The sequence below is a fragment of the Parambassis ranga genome, chromosome 7, assembly GCF_900634625.1.
Source record: "Parambassis ranga chromosome 7, fParRan2.1, whole genome shotgun sequence".
Lineage (NCBI taxonomy): Eukaryota > Metazoa > Chordata > Actinopteri > Ambassidae > Parambassis > Parambassis ranga.
Genome location: NC_041028.1, coordinates 14,734,920 through 14,757,463, shown reverse-complemented (window position 1 = coordinate 14,757,463; position 22,544 = coordinate 14,734,920). Strand labels below are relative to the sequence as shown.

Sequence of the window (22,544 nt, the reverse complement as noted above, 5' to 3'; positions counted from 1 at the left end):
CAAAATGCAGAGCAGGGATCATCATCAAACACCAGACAGCTGACACCTAATGACTCTGTGTGATCATTTGTGGAGATTTTTTTTTAAGATGCGAGACCGCTCAGAAAACTGCCAAATAAACACCAGTAATAAAAAGTACTTCATTTCTATTCTATTACTTCTGATTAAGACAATGTAGGAGTTGTACAAATCACAAGATGTCATCTGTGTTGCTATGGAAATAATTAGGTAACTTCTCATTTGTGTCAGATTCACCCAGAGGAGGAAGACTACGGCTTTGAGATTGAGGAGAAAAACAAGGCCATTGTGGTGAAATCTGTCACCAGGGGTTCACATGCTGAGGTAATGGTCACACACACACACACACACGCACACACACACACACACACACACACACACACTGCATTTTCTTCCTACCCCCGAGGCGTTACTTCCTGTAGGTAATGGCTGTCTTCTGTTTGGATTGTTGCTGTCAGTCAGTCTGCCTCTCTGTTCCCATTGGGACAACTTTGTTCTGATTGGCCACTGACACTCTTACACAAAATGAACACACACACATTGTTACATAAGGGATAATACCCTGACCAACATTTAAAATGACGATCTACCTGCTTGGTAATTTGCATCTTTCTTTTCTATAATTTCTGCCTCACCCCACTCTGCACTCCCGACCCTCTGTACTTATTTAACCTTCAAGAATCTTCTTATGCAAAATTGTTTGTGAAGTCTTTTGTTTCCACTAGTCCATAAATGAACCGCCCTCTTCCACATTAACGATTTAGCATTTCATTGTAACCTCATTCGTCTTGTATCCCTGTGGTTCAAGCTTCACTTTTTCCCCCCAGTGCTCCCCTCCTTTGTAACTCTCGTGATAATCTTTCATTTTCTCTTCTGCTCCCTTTTCTCATTTTCTCTCTTTCTCTCCCTCTCACCCTGTTATTCATGTCCTCCATTCCCCCACAGTAACAGGATTGCTGGTTGTGACACAGCCCATGTGCCAGCACAGTGAATGAAGCTCAGCTGATTCCCATGGGGCTCTGAAAAGGGCCTAGAGACACACTCACACACTGAGCTCTTTCACTATAGGATACTATTATAGAAAGTCACGTGTAGACCAGCACCCATGCTGTGCGATCTCTCTCTCTTTCACACACACACACACACACACACACACTTACATACATACATCCTTCCACATTCAGATGGCTGTGGCTCCTCCTAGTCGCTCCAACATCCAGCCTGGGCTGTTATCCAGAGTCGGGGCCTGGCTCAGCTGAGGCCACCCCACCGGATCTTTGCCCAGGACACTGGACTCACACAGTGAAACACACAGAGGCTGCATTCTTCTCACAACGTGACTGAAGATGTGAAAGATGACTGCATTTAATGCAACAGGCTGTGATGCAGTGTGTCTGTCCCCCTTTAGAAGCTGATATCTGATGGGTGCTTGATGATGCTTTGTGCAACACGTGCGTGCAAATTGTATTCACTGTTTTTAGTCAAGACAAAAAGCAAGATCTGATAAGTCAAACCTTCTGTGCCCTGTTTACACATACCTGCCTTCTCTTCCTCTCTTTCTGCTGGCGCATGGTGTTAGTTGTGTCCGGCAGTGTCCTTACTCAGAATCTCTCCCTCTGTGGGCTTTCACACAGACACAGAGAGTTTCCGGAACAGAGCCATACCGACAAATACAGATGGAAATAAGTTCTCCTTTAAATGATCTGGTCCTCCTGACGTGGAATGATGCATGCAAAAACAACAAACAGGAGACTCTGGTGCATATCATGATTAAGTTGCACAACATGCAACCTAATCACATCTAGCAGCTGATCTTGCTATGCATTCTGTCTCCATTAAAAACTTCCAACAAATTCTGGAAAATACACAACAAGACTGAACAAGCTGTGAGCGGTGCACCCTGATGTTCACTTTTAGGTTTTGTTTGTTTCATTTCTGCTTTTTCTGCTCCTCTGACGCACAATATACCAAACAGGGATTTCTGATGGAGAGTAATTTTGCTACTACTGAATCATTAAGTACTTATTTAGCAGTGCTTATTTAATACAGTTATACTTGTATACTTATATAGTATAGTTGCTACTTCAAACCATGCATTATATTGCAATTCTTTATCTGGGAAGCCTGAGCAGAGCGGGTAGAGATTTATGAGAGAGGTTTCTCTCCATAGATTTTGGATGAATGAGCTGAATTTAGTTGTGCTTCCCACCTGAAGCTCCCACTGTGCAAGTGGTCCATTAGAGGGATCTGCAACAGAGTGCAGCCTATAAATAACATTGCTCCCTCTCTCCTGTCCGTGTGTCTGTCCATCCAGATGGCCGGCTTGCAGGTGGGCAGAAAGATCTACACCATAAACGAAGACCTGCTGTTCCTCAGGCCGTTCTCCGAGGTGGAAGCCATGATTAGCCAGTCGTTCTGCATACGACGCTCTCTGCGGCTGCTGGTCGCCACCAAAGCCAAAGAGTAAGGGGGGCATGCACTAACACATACTCACACATGCATGCACCTAGGGCGCTCTGGTCTAACTGGTCTTTTTTCCTCCAGAATTGTAAAGATTCCCGACAACCCAGACAGCCTCTCCTTCAGACTCTGTGGCTCTGCTCCACCTCACGTCCATGCTGTCAGGAAAGGTGAGTGACAGGGTTAATTGACCCCTAAAGCCAGAACAACCACCACAGTTCTTTCAAGGGTTGTGGGTAAGGAACGCAAGGATACAAGCAAGCTGTTTTAATTGACTTATTACTGAGATGTATTTTCCTTATGGCCTGACATGTGTGCCAGTAAATGCATTATATATGTTTATGGTGTCAGAAAGACAAATAATTGTGAGTGAATTCGGGGGAAAGATGAGGTAACTGTAGCCTCCAACCACCTGTTACATTCTGCTTTTAGTGAGGTTTTATGGCCACCTGTCAGCCAGACTGCCTGTGGTCAGAGTTCAGACTCCTAATAGACTGCTTTTAAAACATGCTGATCAGAGCAAACGGTGTATTAGGTAACTAAGAAGACACACATACCCTCCTCACCAGATGTTTGTCCTGAAAAAACTAAGATTTATGATGAGTTGAAATAGGAATGAATCCCAGTGTGTAAACCAGACAAGAGCAGGAGAGGATAAACAAATTGGAAGAATAGGAATAGTCAACAACCGGTGCAACCGAGGAATGTGATTGCTCAGTTTTACTTTCCTTTATTATGGGCTCTCACTCCTGCCTTCTCTGCTCTCCTTTCCTCCGCTGTTCAAACTTCTGTCTATATAAGATGTGCGGCTTTTTCCCATTTGGATTCAAGAGTGTTTTTTTTTTCTTAAATCAGTCCCCTTATGTCTTCTCCTGCATGGGTCAAGTAGGCCCAGAGTTGGGTAATTGCTGGCACCCTGGGTGGAAGTGATGTCAGTGCTGGTATTTTTAGACTGGAGAGGAAGATGATGGAGGTGTTGATTGGACTTCCAGGCTGAAAAGCCATTAGTATCATGAGACTGCATGTTAGGACACTGAACTCAGTAATTTTCTATTTTCCTGTAAGAACAAAATAGCAGCAGAGATGTGGGAATTAAACCCAAAAGATTTGACTAACCTAAATGTAACTTTGTAAACTTCTACTGTACTTATGCCGCTGTGACCTTTGACTTTGGCAGGCTGGGAGGCGGCAGGGGTAGGTCTTCAACCTGGCCAAGTTATCCTGAAGGTCAACGGCAACAATGTCAACCACAGTGACTACCAAGAGGTTCTGGAGCACTTCACAGCCCAGCACACCCACCAGGAGCCTCCCCAAGCGGTGAGAGAACACAAACTGTACCTCAACAGGGTCAAAACATGCTGTCCAAGAGTCCTTCATTTATACTACACGATTGATTTGTATCAGTAACAATGTTACATTGCTTACCACCATTTGAGTCAACATTTCTAGAACTGTTTCTTCATTGCATTTGCAGCAGCAGGTTGTTTAGTGGTCTATGTAAATTACCAGCTGCCACGTTGTTGCCTCAGGCCACACTTAGGGAACATTTTTTAGTTTAAGATACATTACTGCCAGCAAGGAGAGTTAAACACAAGTAACGTGTTAACAACCGGTTCAGTTTGAACAGAGTTTCAAATCAAAGTTGTAGATTTTTTTTTATTATTCCAAATTGAGTCACAGCTTGTATTTATACTCAATACCACATGGCCAATGTCAAAACTGCAAACTTCTCTGGTTGTTTTGACATTCCTACAGCAGCAGTTCATGTCCTCAGGCAGTATTTCACAATGCTGCAGACAGAGTAGGGAGTCCTCCATGAACACTGTTGTGTTTAGTTTTATTTAGCCAATCATTCTTTACTGACATATCCCCTTTGCTCAAACCCAGTGAACAGACTCAGCTGAGCTGCCTTATTTTGGATTTGTTCCAGTGAATCTTTGCTGCTTCATTTAACAGCAGGGTAAATTACCAGGATGTAGTTGATGTGGCTGACTGCGTTGTTGAGTTCGGGTAGGTGCAGTCAGCCCTGACTGCCTCTTCAGGTGAAAGGTGTCTGTGTCCACAGGGCATGTGAAAATACTTCACATTCTTCTCTTCCTTTTTGTGTATGAAGAGTCATGTTAACATACCTTATCATTTATGACATCTGATTGATAAGGTTGTGACCTCGACAGAAGGCAATTAAGCATCCAAATGTTCATCGTGCAGACATGTTGTAAACATTAGAAAAGGATGTTTGTTCTTACCACATTGGAGACCATTTACAAGATCTATGTAGAGATCTGTCCAGCTAAAGGAGAAAATCAAGAATATTCAGCTGACAGGAGGACTATTCTTCCACCATGATGGTGCTTCTTCTCATACGTCCCCAGGCTGCCAGATTTGAACTTTTTCAACATCCACTGTTACATGATTTGGCCCTGTCAGACTAGTACTTCTTTCCTAAGATGAAGAAGAAATTCCGTGATCACCTTTTTGACATCTACAAAAAATGTACCAGAACTAGTAGACCAAGTGTGTAGATGTAGCAGGAGGACTACTCACCATGTATCCATCAAACTCTTCCTCATTTTTAATTCCATTAACACTGCAGTCATATTCAGTATGTATCCAACATTTTTTCCACAGTGTCAGTGGGTGTACCGTGCATTTGAGGATGTGGAAGAGCTGCAAAGAGAACAGAGTGCAGGTGAGAAGGAGGAGAGTCTTTTCAGCCCTTACCCGGTGGAGAATGGCTCCGACCACGAGGAGGAGAACGGCACCAATGGAACAGGTGAGGGTGAGTTTTAAGAAGAGTAGAAAATCTCTCAGGAGAGAAAAAAAGTTCTGTCGCTAAAAACATACTCTACCTACGCTGCCTCTGAATTAGGTCACAGTCACTAAAAAGTGGCTTCAGCAGTGGGTAATTTGCTCTGAATATAGTTTCCCTGTTTGAAAATTACACTTCTACACGCTACAGAACGTCATGTAGAAACCATATATAGACTTAGTGGCTGGCAGGGTAATCACACTTGACAGATGTGCAGCACACTGTGTACCTTTGCTTGTGTCATTACAAAACATACTGTATATTATTGATGTATTCCTGACCAAAACACTGGAGATATATTATGCTATATTTTCTTGCAGTGTTTAGCATTATTTAAATGTATAATGTAAATGTTTTAACTAAAATTACCTGCTGAATGTCTGTGAAATATTTCAAACAATCCTCCACAGACTACAGGCTGGGCAGACTCTCACTGTCCGATGACCTGCCTCTGGTCAGTCTGACGGTGGATAATGTCCACCTGGAACACGGCGTCGTCTACGAGTACGTGAGCACCGCTGGCATCAAGAGCCATGTCCTGGAAAAGATGGTGGAGCCCAAAGGATGCTTCAGCCTCACTGCTAAGGTAGTTGAGTGAAAACGGTGTAGTTTGATGCAGCTATTGTGTCTGTTGGCTGGGAAGGTAGAATTAGAAACATATATAATGCTTCCCAAGGGAAAGCCTTATTTGTATTCATTTGTTAGGTAAATGTTTTTTAATATCACCTTAAATTTGCAGTTAATATTGCGCACATGTTCTCAGGGTTTGGCATATCACATCTTGTGCCATCTAAGATCCAAATCTGGCCATTTTGTAATGTTTGTTTAAGTCATACTATTGATTTGAAGACGTTCAATTGTTTGTATTGGAAAGTTGGAATCTAAAATTGTATTGCAGCAGTGATCTGTCCTGATGGCTGGTTCTTGTCTCTACAGATCCTGGAAGCATTTTCTGGTGATGACAACCTCTTTGTTCGTAACTGCAGCCAGCTCATCTCCCAGAGCGACCGAGTAGTTACCATGCCACAGTACGAGTTCAGACATATCTGTGACACCAAGCTGGAGAGTATCAGACGGCGCATCAGCAGCTATCAGCAGGTACTGAGAAATACCTTTACTTCTTCACACACACGGTTAATCATTCCTTCAGTGATATATCTCACACTGAGATCAAAGCTTTTGTCTGGAACTTTCTGATACAAATGAGTGTTACATACAATTTGGCCTGTTATTTAAGCCTATTAGCATCAAATGAACCTCTCTGTATTTAGCAGTATACCTTAAATCCAGTGGTGACATTTCTTCATTGACACACACTAGTGAAACTGAAAAGAGGAGCAACGGTAGCCATGGAGACGAAGCAGAGTAGAGAATCTATGAGTGAAAAACTTTACCACAGTTCCATGGCAATAATTCATCATTTAGACAAAGGAACTGCCATAGCTGCATAGTCCAATTATTTTACAAATAACAACCTGTCCAAGAGCAGTAAGGCCACATTTGTGTTCGCCCACAGTCGCTTCTCTTCTAAAAAGAGGTTATCTGTGTGGTGGTCGGTAGAAAATAAGCATCGGTTTTATCTCTCAGTTTATTCAAAAACAACAATATACCGTAATCAAAGTGGACAGATGACACAGTTCTCTCTGTGTTTACACTTCATTTTGAACATCACATTATAAATCTTCATTATGACTGTCATCATGTGTCACTATGTTTACTTGCACAAAATATTCAGTTTTTGATGTTGAACAAAACCAGCATTGCTTGTGTTCATGCAGTCTCTGAGTACATCACTGTATCTTTCAACTGCGTTCAGGAAAATGTCACTGTTACGATATATGTGTATATCAAAAAACGTGTTTAGAAGTTGTTCTCCTGAAATGTTGGTCAGAATATCTAAGCCAGTCGTGCTAACTTTTGTTTGGTGCAAAACAGATCTGACTATAAACAGAGAGGCTAATACTGACATATCCCTCATGTCTCAATCAGAAAATGCTACATTCAAAAAAAGCCCTGTATTCAAACTGGATATCCTGTTTATAGCTTTGTAATATTAGTGTGTGTGTAAACATACTGACTCACCACTACAGCTGCAGTCATGTGTCTTCATGTTTTCTCTCTCTCTCTTTTTTTTTAATAATCCAGTTTGCTCTGGAACTGAGGAACAAGGTGTGGCCCTCCTTCAGGCAGGCCGGCGTTCGTCCTCACCCTTTGGGCTGCATGGACTTCGTCCCCACCAATTGTCACGTCAACTTGATGCAGGTCTCCTACCCCAAAAGCATTACCTCTGCCGGCAGGACATTCAGCATCCGGTTTGGTCGCAAAAACTCCATCTTTGGCCTGGACCCCGATCAGGGTAAGGAGCTCATCCAGCAAAGTCTGAGCATTGCATCACATATTCACTGCTGCAACTGAGAACCGTCCCTGTCGTGATAATATAACTTAAACCCACTTAACACTAGCTCAGTGATCATTTTGACTAATTACCCTCTGTGCCCGTTTAAATCCCGCAGCACAGAGAAGAAAACACATGAGGTCTCAACAAGGATTCCCAACGCAAATTAGAGGAGTGGTTTGCCATTAAGACTCCATTAGCCCCAGGCTGTACTCAAGTTATTGACATGAGTAGTGAATGAATGATGTCAGCAGAGATGGTGCCTCGGGGCAGTGTAGGAATGTATGCCATTCAGTCTGCAATGCTGCTGCTGCTGCAGAGGTCAAAAAGAAAGGAAAAAAGAGAGCAAGGAATTGTAATGGAATGTATTGTTAAAAAGCATTTTTTCAAGAAAAGGACAAAAAGTTCATGAATGGATGCAAAACTCAATTATGGCAGCTCGATTTTAAGAATCCTCAGGGTTAATAGTTGAACTCTGCTCTCTGCAAAGATGAAAATGCAGTGCAGATGTCTAGACGGCAGGCAGTTAGCGTGCATTGTTCCGTGATGTCTCGTCCTCATCTTTGTTCTCAGCACCAGCCGCCTCTCAGACATCTGCCTGGCAGTTGTACTGGTGAAGTGATGTTCAAGAAGCAAGGCGGCTTAGCTGCACTCCAGCTGTGGAGAAGCAGTCTGAAATTGACTTTATTACCTGAAGTGATAAAAATCTCCTCTTCCAGCATCGTATGCTGTGTGTGTGTGTGTGTGCATAAAGTTTAGCATTTGCCCCAAATAAACAGTTCTGCATCCTGTGCACATCAGTTGCTAAAGTGCCCTTTAACAAGTTGTTTGTCATCCAGACCAAACAGAGAAGAGTGTTTCTTCATAGATTTGGATAAATAGAGAGTCAAGTCTTTTTCATTCAACCATCTTTTCATGCTGTTTATCACACTGATCCTCTTCTCCTGCAGCGCAACTGAACCCCATGTCCCACACTCAACATTGCATGACCAGCATGGGTGCTCCTTCCTGGAGCTGCTCTGGCTTGGACGGTGATGAAGCAGAGGGGGAGGTGACTGTGGATGGAGGCGAGGGAGTGGTGAACGGCCAGCGTGGTGGACATGGAGAAGGTGGGCTGAGTTTCCTGCTCAAACAGGAAGACACGGAGACGCAGGACGCCTACAATAACTTGTACAGCCGCCTGGATGTTGCTGTGAGGGAAATGAGGCAGTATGTCGCTCAGATAGACGTGTAAGTGCAACAACTAATATGATTTCTTCCTATTCCATTAGTCAGGCTATAAAATAAAATGTGTTGAGTAATACACATTCACAACATATTTTCTGCCCGTGTGTGCTGTTATCAAACATTGTCATTCATCTGGTGTTTATATGTGAGTAGACTATTTTCGTAGCCTTCATGGTGACATTTAAAGATCTGTGTGTGTGTTATCCCCGCACTCAGCCTCCTGAGGCTGTTTTGTCAGCCTCTCTTTGTCTGTCTGCCCTTTGCCTTGTTTAAAGCTGAGGATTTACAAAAGGAACATTCTTCAGGCCCAAAATATTTATGAGCCAGGCCCAGTACAGGAACAGGGAGTGAGGCCAGGATAACATCAAGAGAAAAGAGACACACATTGTGTATTGGTGCTGAGGAAGAGGTGTGGCAGTATGAATGAATAGAAGTGTATGTTTGATTGTGGAGACATTTATTTTGATAGAATTATAAGCATAAGAGTGTCTTGACATTAAGGATTTCTGTATTCAGTACATCTATAAAAGCTGTAAGAAATGCTTCTCATGTTAGATTTTATCCATATTTTGTAGTTTGAAAATCAAACTATGGTAAAAATAATCTTTTCTCTTTAGCCTCCTGTCATCTATCACGGAGCCGACGCAGCCCCAAGGTGAAGGTGGGGAGCCTCCGGTGTATGAGGCGAGTCAGCCGCCCTCCCTGGCCCCCTGCGAGGACGGCTGTGATCAGGACAAAGTAGAGCAAGGCGGCATCAAAAGAGTCTGCTTCATGGTGAACGAGGAGGACCAGGAGGACTCAGGTCATGACACGATGAGCTACAGGGACTCCTACAGGTAACTGAAGTTGCTCCACTTAATGTTGAAAAGAGACCTGATTTTCTAACTGAGCAGAAGGGATGATTAATAACTTAATGGTCTTGAATGGAAGGAACTCCTGCTTATAAAAACACAAAGAACTATCACTGATGCCCTCATTTCACACCTTTATTTTTGCACTCTATAAAAAATAATGAACATTCAAACTCCATTTTTACTCCACAAACCTATAATGCTCCTCATGTGCCCCCTTTGGAGACTACAATTCACTCCAGATGTTTTCCCTGGGAAGGAGTGCTAAAAATGACTTCAAAATGTTTTGGTCAGATCTGGTTATGTCATTTTCTTGTTGCAAATTCATTCAGATGTTTCCCTGTATGGGACTGTGTGTGTGTGTGCATGGTTCACTGGGCAGAGCTCTGCAGAGCCCCACCCTCCACCACCCACTAAGATGTAGTTATTGGTTGTTGGTGCGGTGGGCTGGTGTATAATAGAGCCAAATGTTTGGGGCGCGGCCTCTTCACCCACTCTGTCATTAGGGCCCGGCCACGCCATGTGAAATGCAACGACCTCATCGCTATAAAATGTAAAGGAAAATGTAGGCTGTACTATGTGGCACACACACACACACAGCACGCTGTTTACTAAATGCTTTGAAATGAAAAAATGCTGAAAGTTTTCAGTGAATGTGCATGAATCATACCACTTTTCACAATTTTTTGATGCGATAAAATGTGCCACTGTGTTTCAAAAGTGGGTGTTTTTTGTGTGTGTTTTTGTCCCACCGTGAGAATCAGACACCAAAGCCTGAGGTGGTGACAGGCTTAGAGTTGAACAGCTGGAGGTCAATGGCCGAGTACAACCTGTGAGAAACACAATGTTAGATAAGGGACAGGAGACGCTGTCATAGAGAGGAAGAGAAAGAGGATTGTATGAATAAAGTGTTCCAAACTTTAGCACATTGCATCCATAAATCACTGGCTGTGTGTGTGTGTATGGCCTTGGTAAGACCTTTTGTATCTTGACATATCTAAAGTGTGTCCAGCTCCGGCTGAAATAGATAACATTTCACTCAGAGTGTCAGAATGTATCTCAAGTGATTGATTATCCTCTTGCTTAAAAGGCCAAACAGCGCTGCGCATCATCCTGTTTCCTCAGAGAGGACATGACTTAGAACGAATGCATCTTTGATTCATGTTTCTGTGTCAGTGTGTCTGTCAAATCCTTTGGATATGTTCACAGGATCATTGTAGTGGTCAGCAGTTATAGTCACTGTGACCTCAGAAAGAACATTATTGGTTATAATTAAGGAACGTCTTGAAATTTGGCACAAATGTCGACTTTGATGTATGAACTGACCTGAACACAATTTACACTTTAATTATAGACTTCTTTAAAAATGTGGATGCTATAAACTGCAGCTCTACTGGTAAATGTATGAGGCAGAGTGTCGCAGTAGTGCACAGAGCAAACAGAGGTTGTTAATGAGTTCCTCACTGACACCCATGTTGTGTTGTCATTGTGTGCATTCATTTAGAGCTGTGAATGTGTCACCCTGCATGTATATTTTAATGTAAGTGTGATCATGTACTGGTTGTATGTATGTGTGTGTGTGTGTGTGTTGTGGTATCACAGTGGTGCTCACACTGGAGATGTAGACATTCAACTTTAGTGTGTGTGTGTGTGTGTGGTCAGTGAACGAACTCTCTGTTAAAGGACACACAAGAGGTCTAGTTTTACAAGCGCATACACACGTGTTACTGCAAGTGTACACTGTTGTGTTTGCACAAGTGTATGTGAGTAAAAGCCAGCTGAGAATTTGAGCCAAGTTGTGTTAACTCTCTCTCCCCATAATTACAGCAGCTCTGTGGTATCCACCCCCACTACCCTAACCAACACAAATACACATTCACCCCAATATATACATGCACTGAAAACCACAGAATAACCCAGCAGGTGATATCCAGATCTGAATCCTCCACCCCCTCCCCGACGTAAAGCCAAGCGTGATAATAGTAAAAGGAAGACAAAGCCAGTGTTGTCGTGTTGTTCGTAGTAAACTCGTAGGCCGTTTGTCATGGTAATTCAGCTTGTGAATCATTCAGAGCTCCTCTGAGGGGATTGTGAACATGCTCACTTAAAGCCATGTATAATTTGAGCAACATAAATCCTTCACGTGCCCCCGGTAATCATGTAGAATCACGTAGATGTATGACTATAAATACCAGACTTCCAGAAGTCACTTTGCACATCTGTCCTGTGCATTCAGAAGTTGTCTGCACATATAACGTGTGAGGAATGTGAAGGAACAAAGCCAAAAAAAGAATGTGTTCAGAAAAGCCTCTTTTCAGTGTTTGAGCCTTTATTATTAGTCACAGCTACAGTTTAGTTAAGACTCCTCCTCAGTGTAAACCAGCAGCGGTTGATGTTGTTGTGAGAAACATTTAATTACATTCGGTTTCACGTACAGTAAATCAGAAAAGGCATTTACAATCAGAAGGATTATTTGGCAGCATAATTACAAGACGCTGCTTTCCAAATCCTCTGTGTGGTTTGAGAACGGAATGAGCCCTTTGCAGCATAATACATTTTAACAGTGTGTACTTGTGTGCATTTTTTGCAGTGAATGCAACAGCAACAGAGATTCAGTCCTGTCCTATACCAGTGTGCGGAGCAACAGCTCTTACCTGGGAAGTGATGAGATGGGATCAGGTACTATTTTTACACTATATATATATTTATATATATTCATATTATTTGTAAATATAAAAATCATTTAAATGGTAAAAAAAATATATCTTTTATTCTGCATAGTTAGAACCTGCAACAATGCTGTTGTTTCATATGTCTCAGTTCAAACACACCATAGTATAATATAGTCAAGACCAGAGAGATATTTGCATAAAAATAAATCAGAAGATGTGTTAATCACATCATGCTTGTTCACTACAGGAAACACTGTAGATATCTCTGAGGTGACTGTGGCTGAGCATATTATATGCACCACCACTGCCACATATCTGTACACAGAGCCAAGCTCTTTATTGCTTTGTTTTTAATCAAGTCATAAACAGCCTGCACTGAGACATTGCTGGAATGATTTATCAGCTTTCATCTTTTCTAATTTGATGCTTTGATCACAGTTTGTATCCACATACACACAAAAAATATGTGTAGTAAGTGCAGATGAACGCTGGTGTCCAAATGTCTTTTTGTTTTTTTAACTTTTTGTTTGGTGTTTTTATATTTTTATTTTTGGCCGGCAGGGGATGAGCTGCCGTGTGACATGAGGATTCCCTCTGACAAGCAGGACAAGCTGCACGGATGCCTTGAGCACCTTTTCAACCAGGTCAGTTACTATGTTGAGTTTGTAGTAAAAGGCGAGTTTGCTTACCATACGCAGGCAGCGTTAGGTTAATGTTTTGCGTCTTATCCTCGTTTGAGCCAGATGGGTAGACAAGAAACGCACATGTCAGCGTTAAGCATTTGGAACAGATCATTGTGATAATAATCAGTCCACATCTGGGCTGCGTTATCCAGTGCAGCTCGCTGGTCAGGATTCTGGTTTTCTCTCTCATCTTTTGCTCGACTCCCCCTCAAACACACTTTCACTGGACTAAGTGTGAGCTGCATCGTTTCACCTTCTCTTTCCAGCATCTGATATCCTTTGAGTCCCTGTGGGGCAGCCCCACTTTGGCCGCTGTAGTTTTTTGCACATGTAAACAGCAGCTTGGGGGGGTGCTGCAGACACAAGGCCGACAAAGCTTAGGTGGAGAGTTGAAGCAGAGTTGTGTGAATGTTTGATTGATGCAGAAAGAAACAAGTAAAATGACGTGGGGAAACAAAGATTGATTATTCCTGATGTGTGTTTATTTTCGCACACAGGTTGACTCCATTAACAGCCTGCTAAAGGGGCCGATAATGACCAAGGCCTGTGAGGAGACCAAGTACTTTTACTCTGACCACAGCCAGCCAGGTACCCCTTTTTCAACTAATACATTCTGACTTTTGAAACTTAACACCACTGTATCTTGCAAATGAGTGTACACTCACTACATTTTCTGCACAGAGTTCCGTCAAACAGAAGACTGGACTGTCCGTTGTCGATATATCATCCACAAAAACATCCAGGAAGACCCTTGGAACCTTCCCAACTCTATCAAAACCCTGGTAGAGAGTCTGCAGAGATTTGTAGATGGTTAGTGGAACACACGTGCACAAACAAACACATGTGCATACACGCTTACTAACATTTTTTTTGTTTCTCTTCTGCTTCTACAGATGGAAAGAACCAGCTTCTCCTGGCTCTGCTCAAATGTACAGGTATAGTAACATGTCCAAACAGAGACTAGTTCATACGCAGAGAGAAGCGGTGGCAGATAATCAAACTAGACAGAAGCTAGTTGTAATTTTCCATAAAATGTACCACAGGAGATGTCGGGACAGGCCGTGCAATCACTCGGCAGAACTGAGTCTAAAGCAGCAGGAAGGCTCTCATAAGTAGAGTGTTTTAAATGATTCCACCAGCTTAGCTCTCTCTGAAAAAAGGATCATCCATCATATGAAATTACAGACATCTGCAGGTCCTTAAAACATCTTTCAAAAATAGGAAATAATATAAAAATATATGTTTCTTTTTCATTGCAGCTGTTAGCTTAAAGAAAACTCATGTTCAGGTTGAGACCAGTTGTTGTGCTAGAATGAGGGCTGGAGTCAAAGCGCATGATGCTCTCGTTCCTTTGAACTGTGCCCAGTGACATATGGTGTTAGTTAATAGGAGACATCCTCTCAGGGGATTCTGGGTAATGGAATAAAGGATATGCATTGCAGCAAATGTAATGAGGAAGGTTACAGTGGGAGGTTGGGGTGACTTGCTCTCTCCCATCCACTCACCTGCTGACCTTTTTCGATATATGTTTGTGTCCCTGATCTCCCTCCTGCTCTAACTGACATTATCGTTTCTATCTGACCAGACACATCTCTGCAGCTGAGACGGGACGTGATCTTCTGCCAGGCTGCGACAGGGGCCCTGTGCACGCTGGCCGAGCAGCTGCTGACTGCATTGCGCTCGCGCTTCAACAACGCTGGCGAGTACCAGGAAGACGGCAAGGAGACCAGCCGGAAGTGGCTGGAGCAAATATCTGTCATTGGTGTCTTGCTGCACTTCCAGTCCACACTCGCCCCACACCTGGTGAGGACAGGTTTCATTAGGAAAAACAGTCGGCAAAATATCATCAGTCTGTGTAGCTTTCTCATGCAGCTGTCTCCAGAGCTTTCAGAACTCTCCTTCTGAGCTTTCTTTTTTTTCTATCCTTCAACAGAAAGAGGAGCGGACCATGCTGGAGGACACCAAGGCCGCCCTGTTGGACTTGGACAAAGTCACTGTGTTTTTCAGGCAACTGGAGGACGAGTGTCTAGTCGCAAGTAAGAGACTCTTCATCAACAAAGGCCAATTTGACCTATTCAAACCCCAACTGCTAATGAGCAGCTGTATGGTTTTACCAGCTCTGAATAAAGTTCTATTGTGTGCATGTATGGCCACTATTGAGGGGGAAATTGCCATTTTTCCATTGCAGATTTAACTTTCTTTTCAGTGGAGAGCTACTGAATATGAAACTAAAACAACTCTATAATGGCTATGTAAATCATCTTAAACAAGGCCAGGGCCTGCATCTCGTCATATAGTCCTCCTTATATAATAGATAACACAGTTGTCCTTATACACTGTGGGGGTCTTCTGTAATATACATGTATTGCTGAAGCACCACTTGATTAAAAAAAAAAACTATTAAACATATTTGCTGTAGTGGAGAAATATATCTTGAAAACCTTTTATATATATATATTTAAAGTTTAAGTCCTGGGCGTCCTTGTGCCTTTAACAACCTGTATTCAGTGAAGGTGCTCCGGAAAAGGCTTAAAGCCCACAGATACAAAGGATGACTACATCCTGAATCAGTCCTCTTTTCAGCAGCCTCAATGTGGCCGGCAGAGATTGCCGCTCAAAGGAAAAGCACAACATGCACTTCCAATTTCAATAGGCAAAGCTACACATGAGGCAGGAATTCTTGCTTCACACTCTGCTGCTGAATGCATTTTGTGTGTTTAGCAAATATTGTATTAAAATGCACTTGTGTTCTTTGAGTATGACACTCTTCTCCTGCACTTTGGTTTATGAAAGAAAAGGCTTCATGCTGAAGCTGCATATCAGCTCAGACTGCTGCAGTGCAAGCAGAGGGTCTGTGGCGTCAGCGTCCATTGGACAGTATTGATTCACTAAGAGCATATTCAGTAAGCTATAGGTAGACTGCACACAACCTGAAGCATCAGAGCCAATTCCATAGGATTACAGCTGGATAGATTCTGTAGGAAACAGCGCTGACCCTAGAGGTGGCAGAGTAAAGGTCACATTTTCCATCTTCTGCTCATGTGTCCCTGTTGGAATATGTTAGGAGAAATCAGCGTCAGCTTTGTACCAGCCATGTGTTGTTTGCACAAACAGTTACTGCCCTTTGTCATACATTTTTACCATTCTTTTAGAGTGAAAATGTGGTGGATGCTTTAAGAAAATAAAAATGAAAATGTATCAGTCCTAACATAACATAAGTATCTTTGTACATCTGTACGACCAAACGTAAAAAGACACCACATATAGCTGCCAGGCTGTATTTTGTTGGGAAATCCTAAGGCTGCAGCAGTAGATCTACAGTCGATGATTGTTTGCACCATTGATTGATCTTGATTAATCAATGAATTGTGACATTTAATGGAAAAACATCCTGTTACTACTTTTGTACATATAGTGTATCAATTTTACACACAATGTAATGTAGCACACAGTAATATAAATAGATAGCTTACAGTAGATTTATAAAGAGCCCAAACTTCCTCAAAACGAACATGATGTGATTTTTTTTAGTTAAGTATAACTATATTTATCATACTTATATACTATCAATCACTTTTCCTATCTGTTGAGTGGATCAGAAAGTCTTGTTATGGATTTGCTAACTCCTCTCTCATCTTTTGCAGACACGCCCGTGTGTTACCAGGTGGAGGGCAGCCGACAGGCCCTAAGGGTCACCCTGTACCTGGACAGCTGTCACTTCAGTGAGCTACCCAGTCGGCTGCAGAATGGAGGCAGCCTCAAACTACACACCGTCTTTTTCACAAGGGGTGAGACCACAACAGAGAGAACTAAGCTGGGGTTATAGATCAGTTGGTGGAGAAGTCCTCCTTCGCAGGTTTCTACAAATCTTTTGTTTGGCAATGAGCGCCATTAAAGGACTTTTAGACTCTCACACATGTACATTTCCTGATTGCTTTATGCGCTTTTATTAAGTTAGTCTGAACCTCTTTATTGGGCTTTTAAGACACTCCACCTTTGCCATGCTTCTTCCCGTAGTTCTTCATCAGTCTCAGCTGGCCTGGTGTGAATGGAGAGCATTATACATCATGCCAGTCTGCCAAATAGCCATTACACAAGTGTGAGCAGGAACACTAATCCAATGAGAGAGCCCACATTATTCCCATGTGGTGCAACACACTGTTCAGTAGTGCAGATCTGTGGATGAACACCACCACCTACTGGGAAAGAGTTGTGGTTGCATCATGTAACATTGCAGATGTTGGAATTTGTGGGTTGGCTAAACACATTTATCATTATTGACATTTTGGGTAAATAATGATCATTTTTAATGACAAGATTAGCAGCTTTAATGCCAGATGAACTAAACGGTTATACTATGCTTGTATTGCTCTGTATGTTCATATTGATGTGTCCTAAAAGCCTCCCCTTTTCCTTTTTGTTTGCAGCTCTGGAACGTCCAGAGGGAGTGTCACAGCAGGACTATATCGCCATGGAGGAGTTCCAGCAGCGCACCAATGCTGTCTCCCTAGAGAAGGTCAAGGCCTACTACCGCAGACTCAGGTACACTATGCTATGCTGCATCACAGCTCTTCAGTGGCTTCACTCAACTCACACTCAGGATATGTTTCACCTCAAAGTGAGAGTTCACCCCTGCGGTGTTGCATAAGCAAAACTGCATTTTTTTTCAAGGTGAAAACTGTATCATTTATCCTGCACAAAATCCCCCATCAGCTAACAGGATTTTGTAGGCAGGTTCATTTATTAAAGCTCTTTTGAGATCCTTTTTAGCAAACAGTACAACAAAGGACATATCCGAGGTTTGTTTACATGGTTTCAGATGCAGGAAGAGTATTTTTGTTCAGTTCAATCTTGATTTGTTTATGTGGCACCAAAAACAATCACATTTATCTCTTACCAAAGCCCAGGGTGCAAACACAAATCTTCAAACTCTTCTTCAGTAGGGTCAGGGTAAGACACTCTAAGCAGGAGCAGACAGAGAACAGAGAATCTGTGTCCTCATAAGATTATGGTCAGAAGGATAATGCTAGTAGTGAGGTAGCAAACTGTGTAAATCATCATAGTCGTTTTTAATATAGGTGAGTAGTCTGGCACACATGGTGAGCGTGCCTATAGCGGCATAACTAAGGGATGTACCAGCCATAACAACAAAATGAAAAGCTTTGTCAAAGGGTAAGCCTATTCCTAAAAGTAAAGAGGAACTGGTATGTTAATATGATACAAATTGGTCATATTTCCAAGCAAGCATTTGTGTATTCACTTTGTTTCAATTGTTGTTTGTGCCTTCATATGTCAGTGTTAGTTGTGTCTCATAACTGCACACTAATTGCCAGGAAATGACTCATATGAATAATTATGGTATAGCGCATGCACTATAACATATTGTATAGAGTGAAGTATGTGCTGCATGAGTGAGCTTCCAGTCAAAGTGAGTCATAGTGAAGAGATGAAGAGTTTTATAAACTGAAATAGAAATGCTTTTGTCCAAACAGGGCTTTCTATTTGGAGAAGTCGAATCTCCCCACAGACTCCAACACCACAGCGATGAAGATAGACCAGGTAAATATACACTTAATCTGATATAGTTACATCAGAATGTGGATTTTCATCATGTACCTTATATCTTGTTCTTGTAACATAAGTGATTTTTTTATATAATATTGTGACTGAATATAAATGCAAGCACAGATACTGGGCCTTGAAGTTAGAGACCTTCAACCAAGCATTTCAAAAGTAAGATGAACTGGTGTGCCATTCCCTCCACTGGACACCCCTCACTAGCTCGTCAAGACCCCCCCACATTAACTCCGACTAACCTCGACACGTCCACAAGGATAAACCGATTCCATTTGATTCCTGTTCTAGTGTCCCAGACTGACTGACTGTAGCTGAAATAGATCCCAGAAATGAATAGTGAAAGAGTTAAACTTCTTTGTGATGTTTTTTTCACTGTCACTCCACCTTACAAGCCACTTACTCTGTATTGCTGAGTGTTAACTAGTCAGAGGATGGGTTTGGCATTACTGCATTATTCTGATGTGTCCTGCTTATTTCATTGCACCATCACTTGCCCTGCAACAACCTGCCAAAAATAAAGAAACTATACAGATAAATGTTCCCCTTCTTTTCTCCCTGGTTTTATATTTAAACACTCAGTAGTAGTCTAAGTGGCTTGCGAAGATGACCTCCTATGTGATATGATTCTGAATCATCTTGTTAGCAGTCCATTTACCCACTGACCCTCTCCAACTTTTACCTTTCCTCCTTGTAGCTGCTGCGACCCCTGAACACACTAGACGACCTCTGTCGACTAATGCAGTCCTATGTCAATGTGCGCCCAAACGCCCAAGGCCACCCGTCAGGTGTCAGCGTGCTGTGTGTGTCCTCGGAGCTTTGTAACCGCCTTGGAGCGTGCCACATCACCATGTGTGGCACAGGCATGCAGAGGTCAGTCTCAGCAGTAATATACTGTGCCGTATCACTGGACTGTCAGCTGAAATAAAGATTAACATCTCCTATGATGGGCACAGCAGAGCCTCAAAAGCTCAGCCATGTGTCACTGTTCTATGTGTCCTGCAGGTGTACATAGATATGTGTGTGTTTAATAAAGTGCAACACACAGTGCTAACCTCTGGCTTTTTGTTCGGAGCAGGTGTACCCTAAGTGTGACACTGGAGCAGGCAATGATCCTAGCCAGGAACCATGGCCTCATGCCACGCTGCATCATGCAGACCATGGACATAATGCGGAAACAGGTAAACAGAATCAGACATCCTTGGGCCAAAAAGGCTTCAGGTTAAACTATTTTATAGTTGTAGATTCACATTTATTCATATTGTCTCTTATCAGGGGGCCAGAGTTGAGCTCTCTGCTAAAAACCTCAAGGTAATGGACCAGATGCCTCCATCAGCCCCAAGGTACAGTTTAGAACTGTTTTTAGACACCTCTCCCAATGCCATCAGCATGTGGCACCATTTATAGCATTTACACTTGTTCAACCATGTGAACTCCCCTCATTTAAAATTTGTTTCTCTCAACAGGCTCTTCAAGCTGTGTTTGCCCCCCTCAGATGGAGAACTCTAAGAAACCCGTCACTTCAGAGAACTTGTCACTGAGAGGGTGAAGGTGGAAGTGGAAGATTTGATGAGAGATGACAGAAGCAGTCTCACGTCTTTCCTCTCTAAGAGTCATCGCCAATGGAGAGAGAGAGCAAGACCCTTAAAGTTGCCCTACATTGCCCCATTTTACACAGGGATCATTCCAGCCTGGATACCACTAGAGTTTTCAGTGCAACATACAAGACTGTACAGATGACTAATATCAGCCACCACAGAGCTGCTACAGTGACTGAAGCTTAGAGCCAGCCAGATAGGAACATTACTGTGCTGGCATTTTTTCCACAAAAAGCTGAATAACTTGACAACTGGTGAAAAATATTCATGACACAAGTAAAAGGGATGTCCAGAGGGAGCTGTATTATTAACTGGATTAACCAAACTACCTGTAGCTGACTGTCGTTTCCATTTTGCCTTGGACTGCAACCTCCAGAGAGCTGTCTCTGTTTGTTCTGGTGTTCCCCAGGGCTGAGTGTTAGGACCCCCAGTTGAAGTGGAATACCCCAGTATTCATGTATGATAACTGGCTGAGTAGAGGCAGAAAGTCAAAAGAATAGATTGGTAGATGGAAGTAGGGATGGAGGGACAGATGGAAAAGAGGGTGGCACGCGGCTGTTATATTTTCTCAGCCCTTTGCATGTGGTTACTGTGCAATTACTGTAGGTTTAGTGTAAGTACTGTATTACTGCACTATATGAAGGATAGCTATTTATTGTGTCCAGAAGGAGCGTTTTGTCGCTTACTTATATCAGGTATTAAAAAAGAAAATCTAAAAGCATTCCAGCCTTCATACTGAACAGTATTTAAAGGACCAATGGCATGCCATTTTTTTAGACGTAACTGCACGTGTAATTCATTTTATTTATGTGTCGGGAATGTTACATTAATCTTCAGGGAACGCAAGGGACGGATGAACTGAAGCTAGCTAATCAGAATCAGAACAAAGGAAGTTGAAACAAACTAAACTTGGCTGTTTGTCAATAATATTCAATCACTGTTAAATTATTAATATATTAATTGATACTAGTTGAAGATAGAGATCATTTTCAATGTTTTTAAATTGGCTCTTATGTTGTGTTGAAAGTGTTTTATTTGCTGTAGGTATTAAAAGAAGCACAATGATTGGTCCACTCAGTGTTAGCAAAAAGTACTGTAAGCAAACAAAGGGACGACGACTGAAACGGTAACATTAGTTTACTGCAGATTTTATTCTCTTGTACATACAGACTGTAACCATGTCGGAGGAAAAAGATAGGATGTGTATTACAGCAGCAGAGTAATGCTATACATTAAATTGGATTATTTTTTATGGAAATAATATAGTATATGATGCATTTTGTATTTGTGTGCATTGGAAGAGAAGCTCTCTTCTCTGAGCATAACCTCACTGACAATATGTTGTTTTTTTTTGGCTGTTAAAACTTGCATTTCAAGAACCTCCTCTTGACATGCTGCATTCATTAAGCAGATCACTTAGTCCTCTTTATTTATTTAGAAGCCCTTTGGTTCCAAATAAACATGTTGATATTAGCATGACCACTGAAACATCACATCCATCAACTGGCCTATAAAACTTAGCAGCATTATCATCATTTGCTGTGTAAATACTAACTCCCAGGGCAACATCAAGCTACCACGACTTGAAGTGTGTGTTAAATTAGCTATAATGACTGCAGCATGTTGGTGTAGCTGGACGGATATGTCACTGATTACACATTTATTTACATTATTCTAATGTTTCTTTATTGTAAATACTTTTATCTGCAATTTTATTTTGCTTGAAAATAACTGTACAAAGGATTTTTTTTGGTTGAATCTTTCTAAAATTATCACTGTAAATGGAATCTTAACAAACTAGTGAATAAAATGTTCTCAGTATGACAACGCTGTGCAGTGAGGCTACATTGCTGACAGGTTGGTGATCCAGTGTCCAGGTTGGGGTTGACTCTCGTTATAGGACTCTGTGTGTTTTCCCAGTGACATGGATGACTCAGAAGAAGGCGTATCACACACACACACACTCATACAGCACATCAGCAGACTGTGACTAAGTGCTGCTGGAAGTGGACAGTTTCACCTCACCTACTCATTATTAGTTCACGTCATTTAGCTGCTGTTCTGTTGTATTTGACTCTGAACCTTTCTCTTTAATATGATGTTTTGGTCTTTTTACAGCATGTCTTGACATACTTTAGGTTTTGGTATCCATTACCGTGACTGAAAGCTGCACATACAGCATGAATATTGCATGATCATCCAAAGAAAGCCTCCTTAGCCCCTCTCTTGGGTTGGAGTTGAGTGGAGAGAATGGAAG

The 22,544-nt window shown here is 42.1% G+C and overlaps 1 protein-coding gene across 2 annotated transcripts in view; it reads left to right on the top strand.

Annotated features, from left to right (window-relative positions):
• The window catches only part of prex1 (phosphatidylinositol-3,4,5-trisphosphate-dependent Rac exchange factor 1), a 71,729-nt gene extending 49,618 nt beyond the window's left edge, over positions 1–22,111 (top strand). Inside the window, exons 17-40 of one of the 2 annotated variants that reach the window (XM_028409144.1) lie at positions 250–342; positions 2,333–2,481; positions 2,563–2,648; positions 3,656–3,795; positions 5,107–5,257; positions 5,698–5,873; positions 6,224–6,385; positions 7,433–7,643; positions 8,633–8,912; positions 9,527–9,745; positions 12,351–12,439; positions 12,994–13,076; positions 13,613–13,703; positions 13,797–13,925; positions 14,009–14,050; positions 14,701–14,918; positions 15,049–15,151; positions 16,760–16,903; positions 17,543–17,657; positions 18,608–18,674; positions 19,387–19,562; positions 19,768–19,870; positions 19,965–20,032; positions 20,156–22,111. In XM_028409144.1, the coding sequence (XP_028264945.1) occupies positions 250–342; positions 2,333–2,481; positions 2,563–2,648; positions 3,656–3,795; positions 5,107–5,257; positions 5,698–5,873; positions 6,224–6,385; positions 7,433–7,643; positions 8,633–8,912; positions 9,527–9,745; positions 12,351–12,439; positions 12,994–13,076; positions 13,613–13,703; positions 13,797–13,925; positions 14,009–14,050; positions 14,701–14,918; positions 15,049–15,151; positions 16,760–16,903; positions 17,543–17,657; positions 18,608–18,674; positions 19,387–19,562; positions 19,768–19,870; positions 19,965–20,032; positions 20,156–20,198 (3,138 nt within the window). In that variant the 3' untranslated portion in view covers positions 20,199–22,111. The remainder of the gene's footprint in view (positions 1–249; positions 343–2,332; positions 2,482–2,562; positions 2,649–3,655; positions 3,796–5,106; positions 5,258–5,697; positions 5,874–6,223; positions 6,386–7,432; positions 7,644–8,632; positions 8,913–9,526; positions 9,746–12,350; positions 12,440–12,993; positions 13,077–13,612; positions 13,704–13,796; positions 13,926–14,008; positions 14,051–14,700; positions 14,919–15,048; positions 15,152–16,759; positions 16,904–17,542; positions 17,658–18,607; positions 18,675–19,386; positions 19,563–19,767; positions 19,871–19,964; positions 20,033–20,155) is intronic. The other variant, XM_028409146.1, reaches the window with a different exon arrangement.
• Positions 22,112–22,544: the final 433 nt, after the last annotated feature.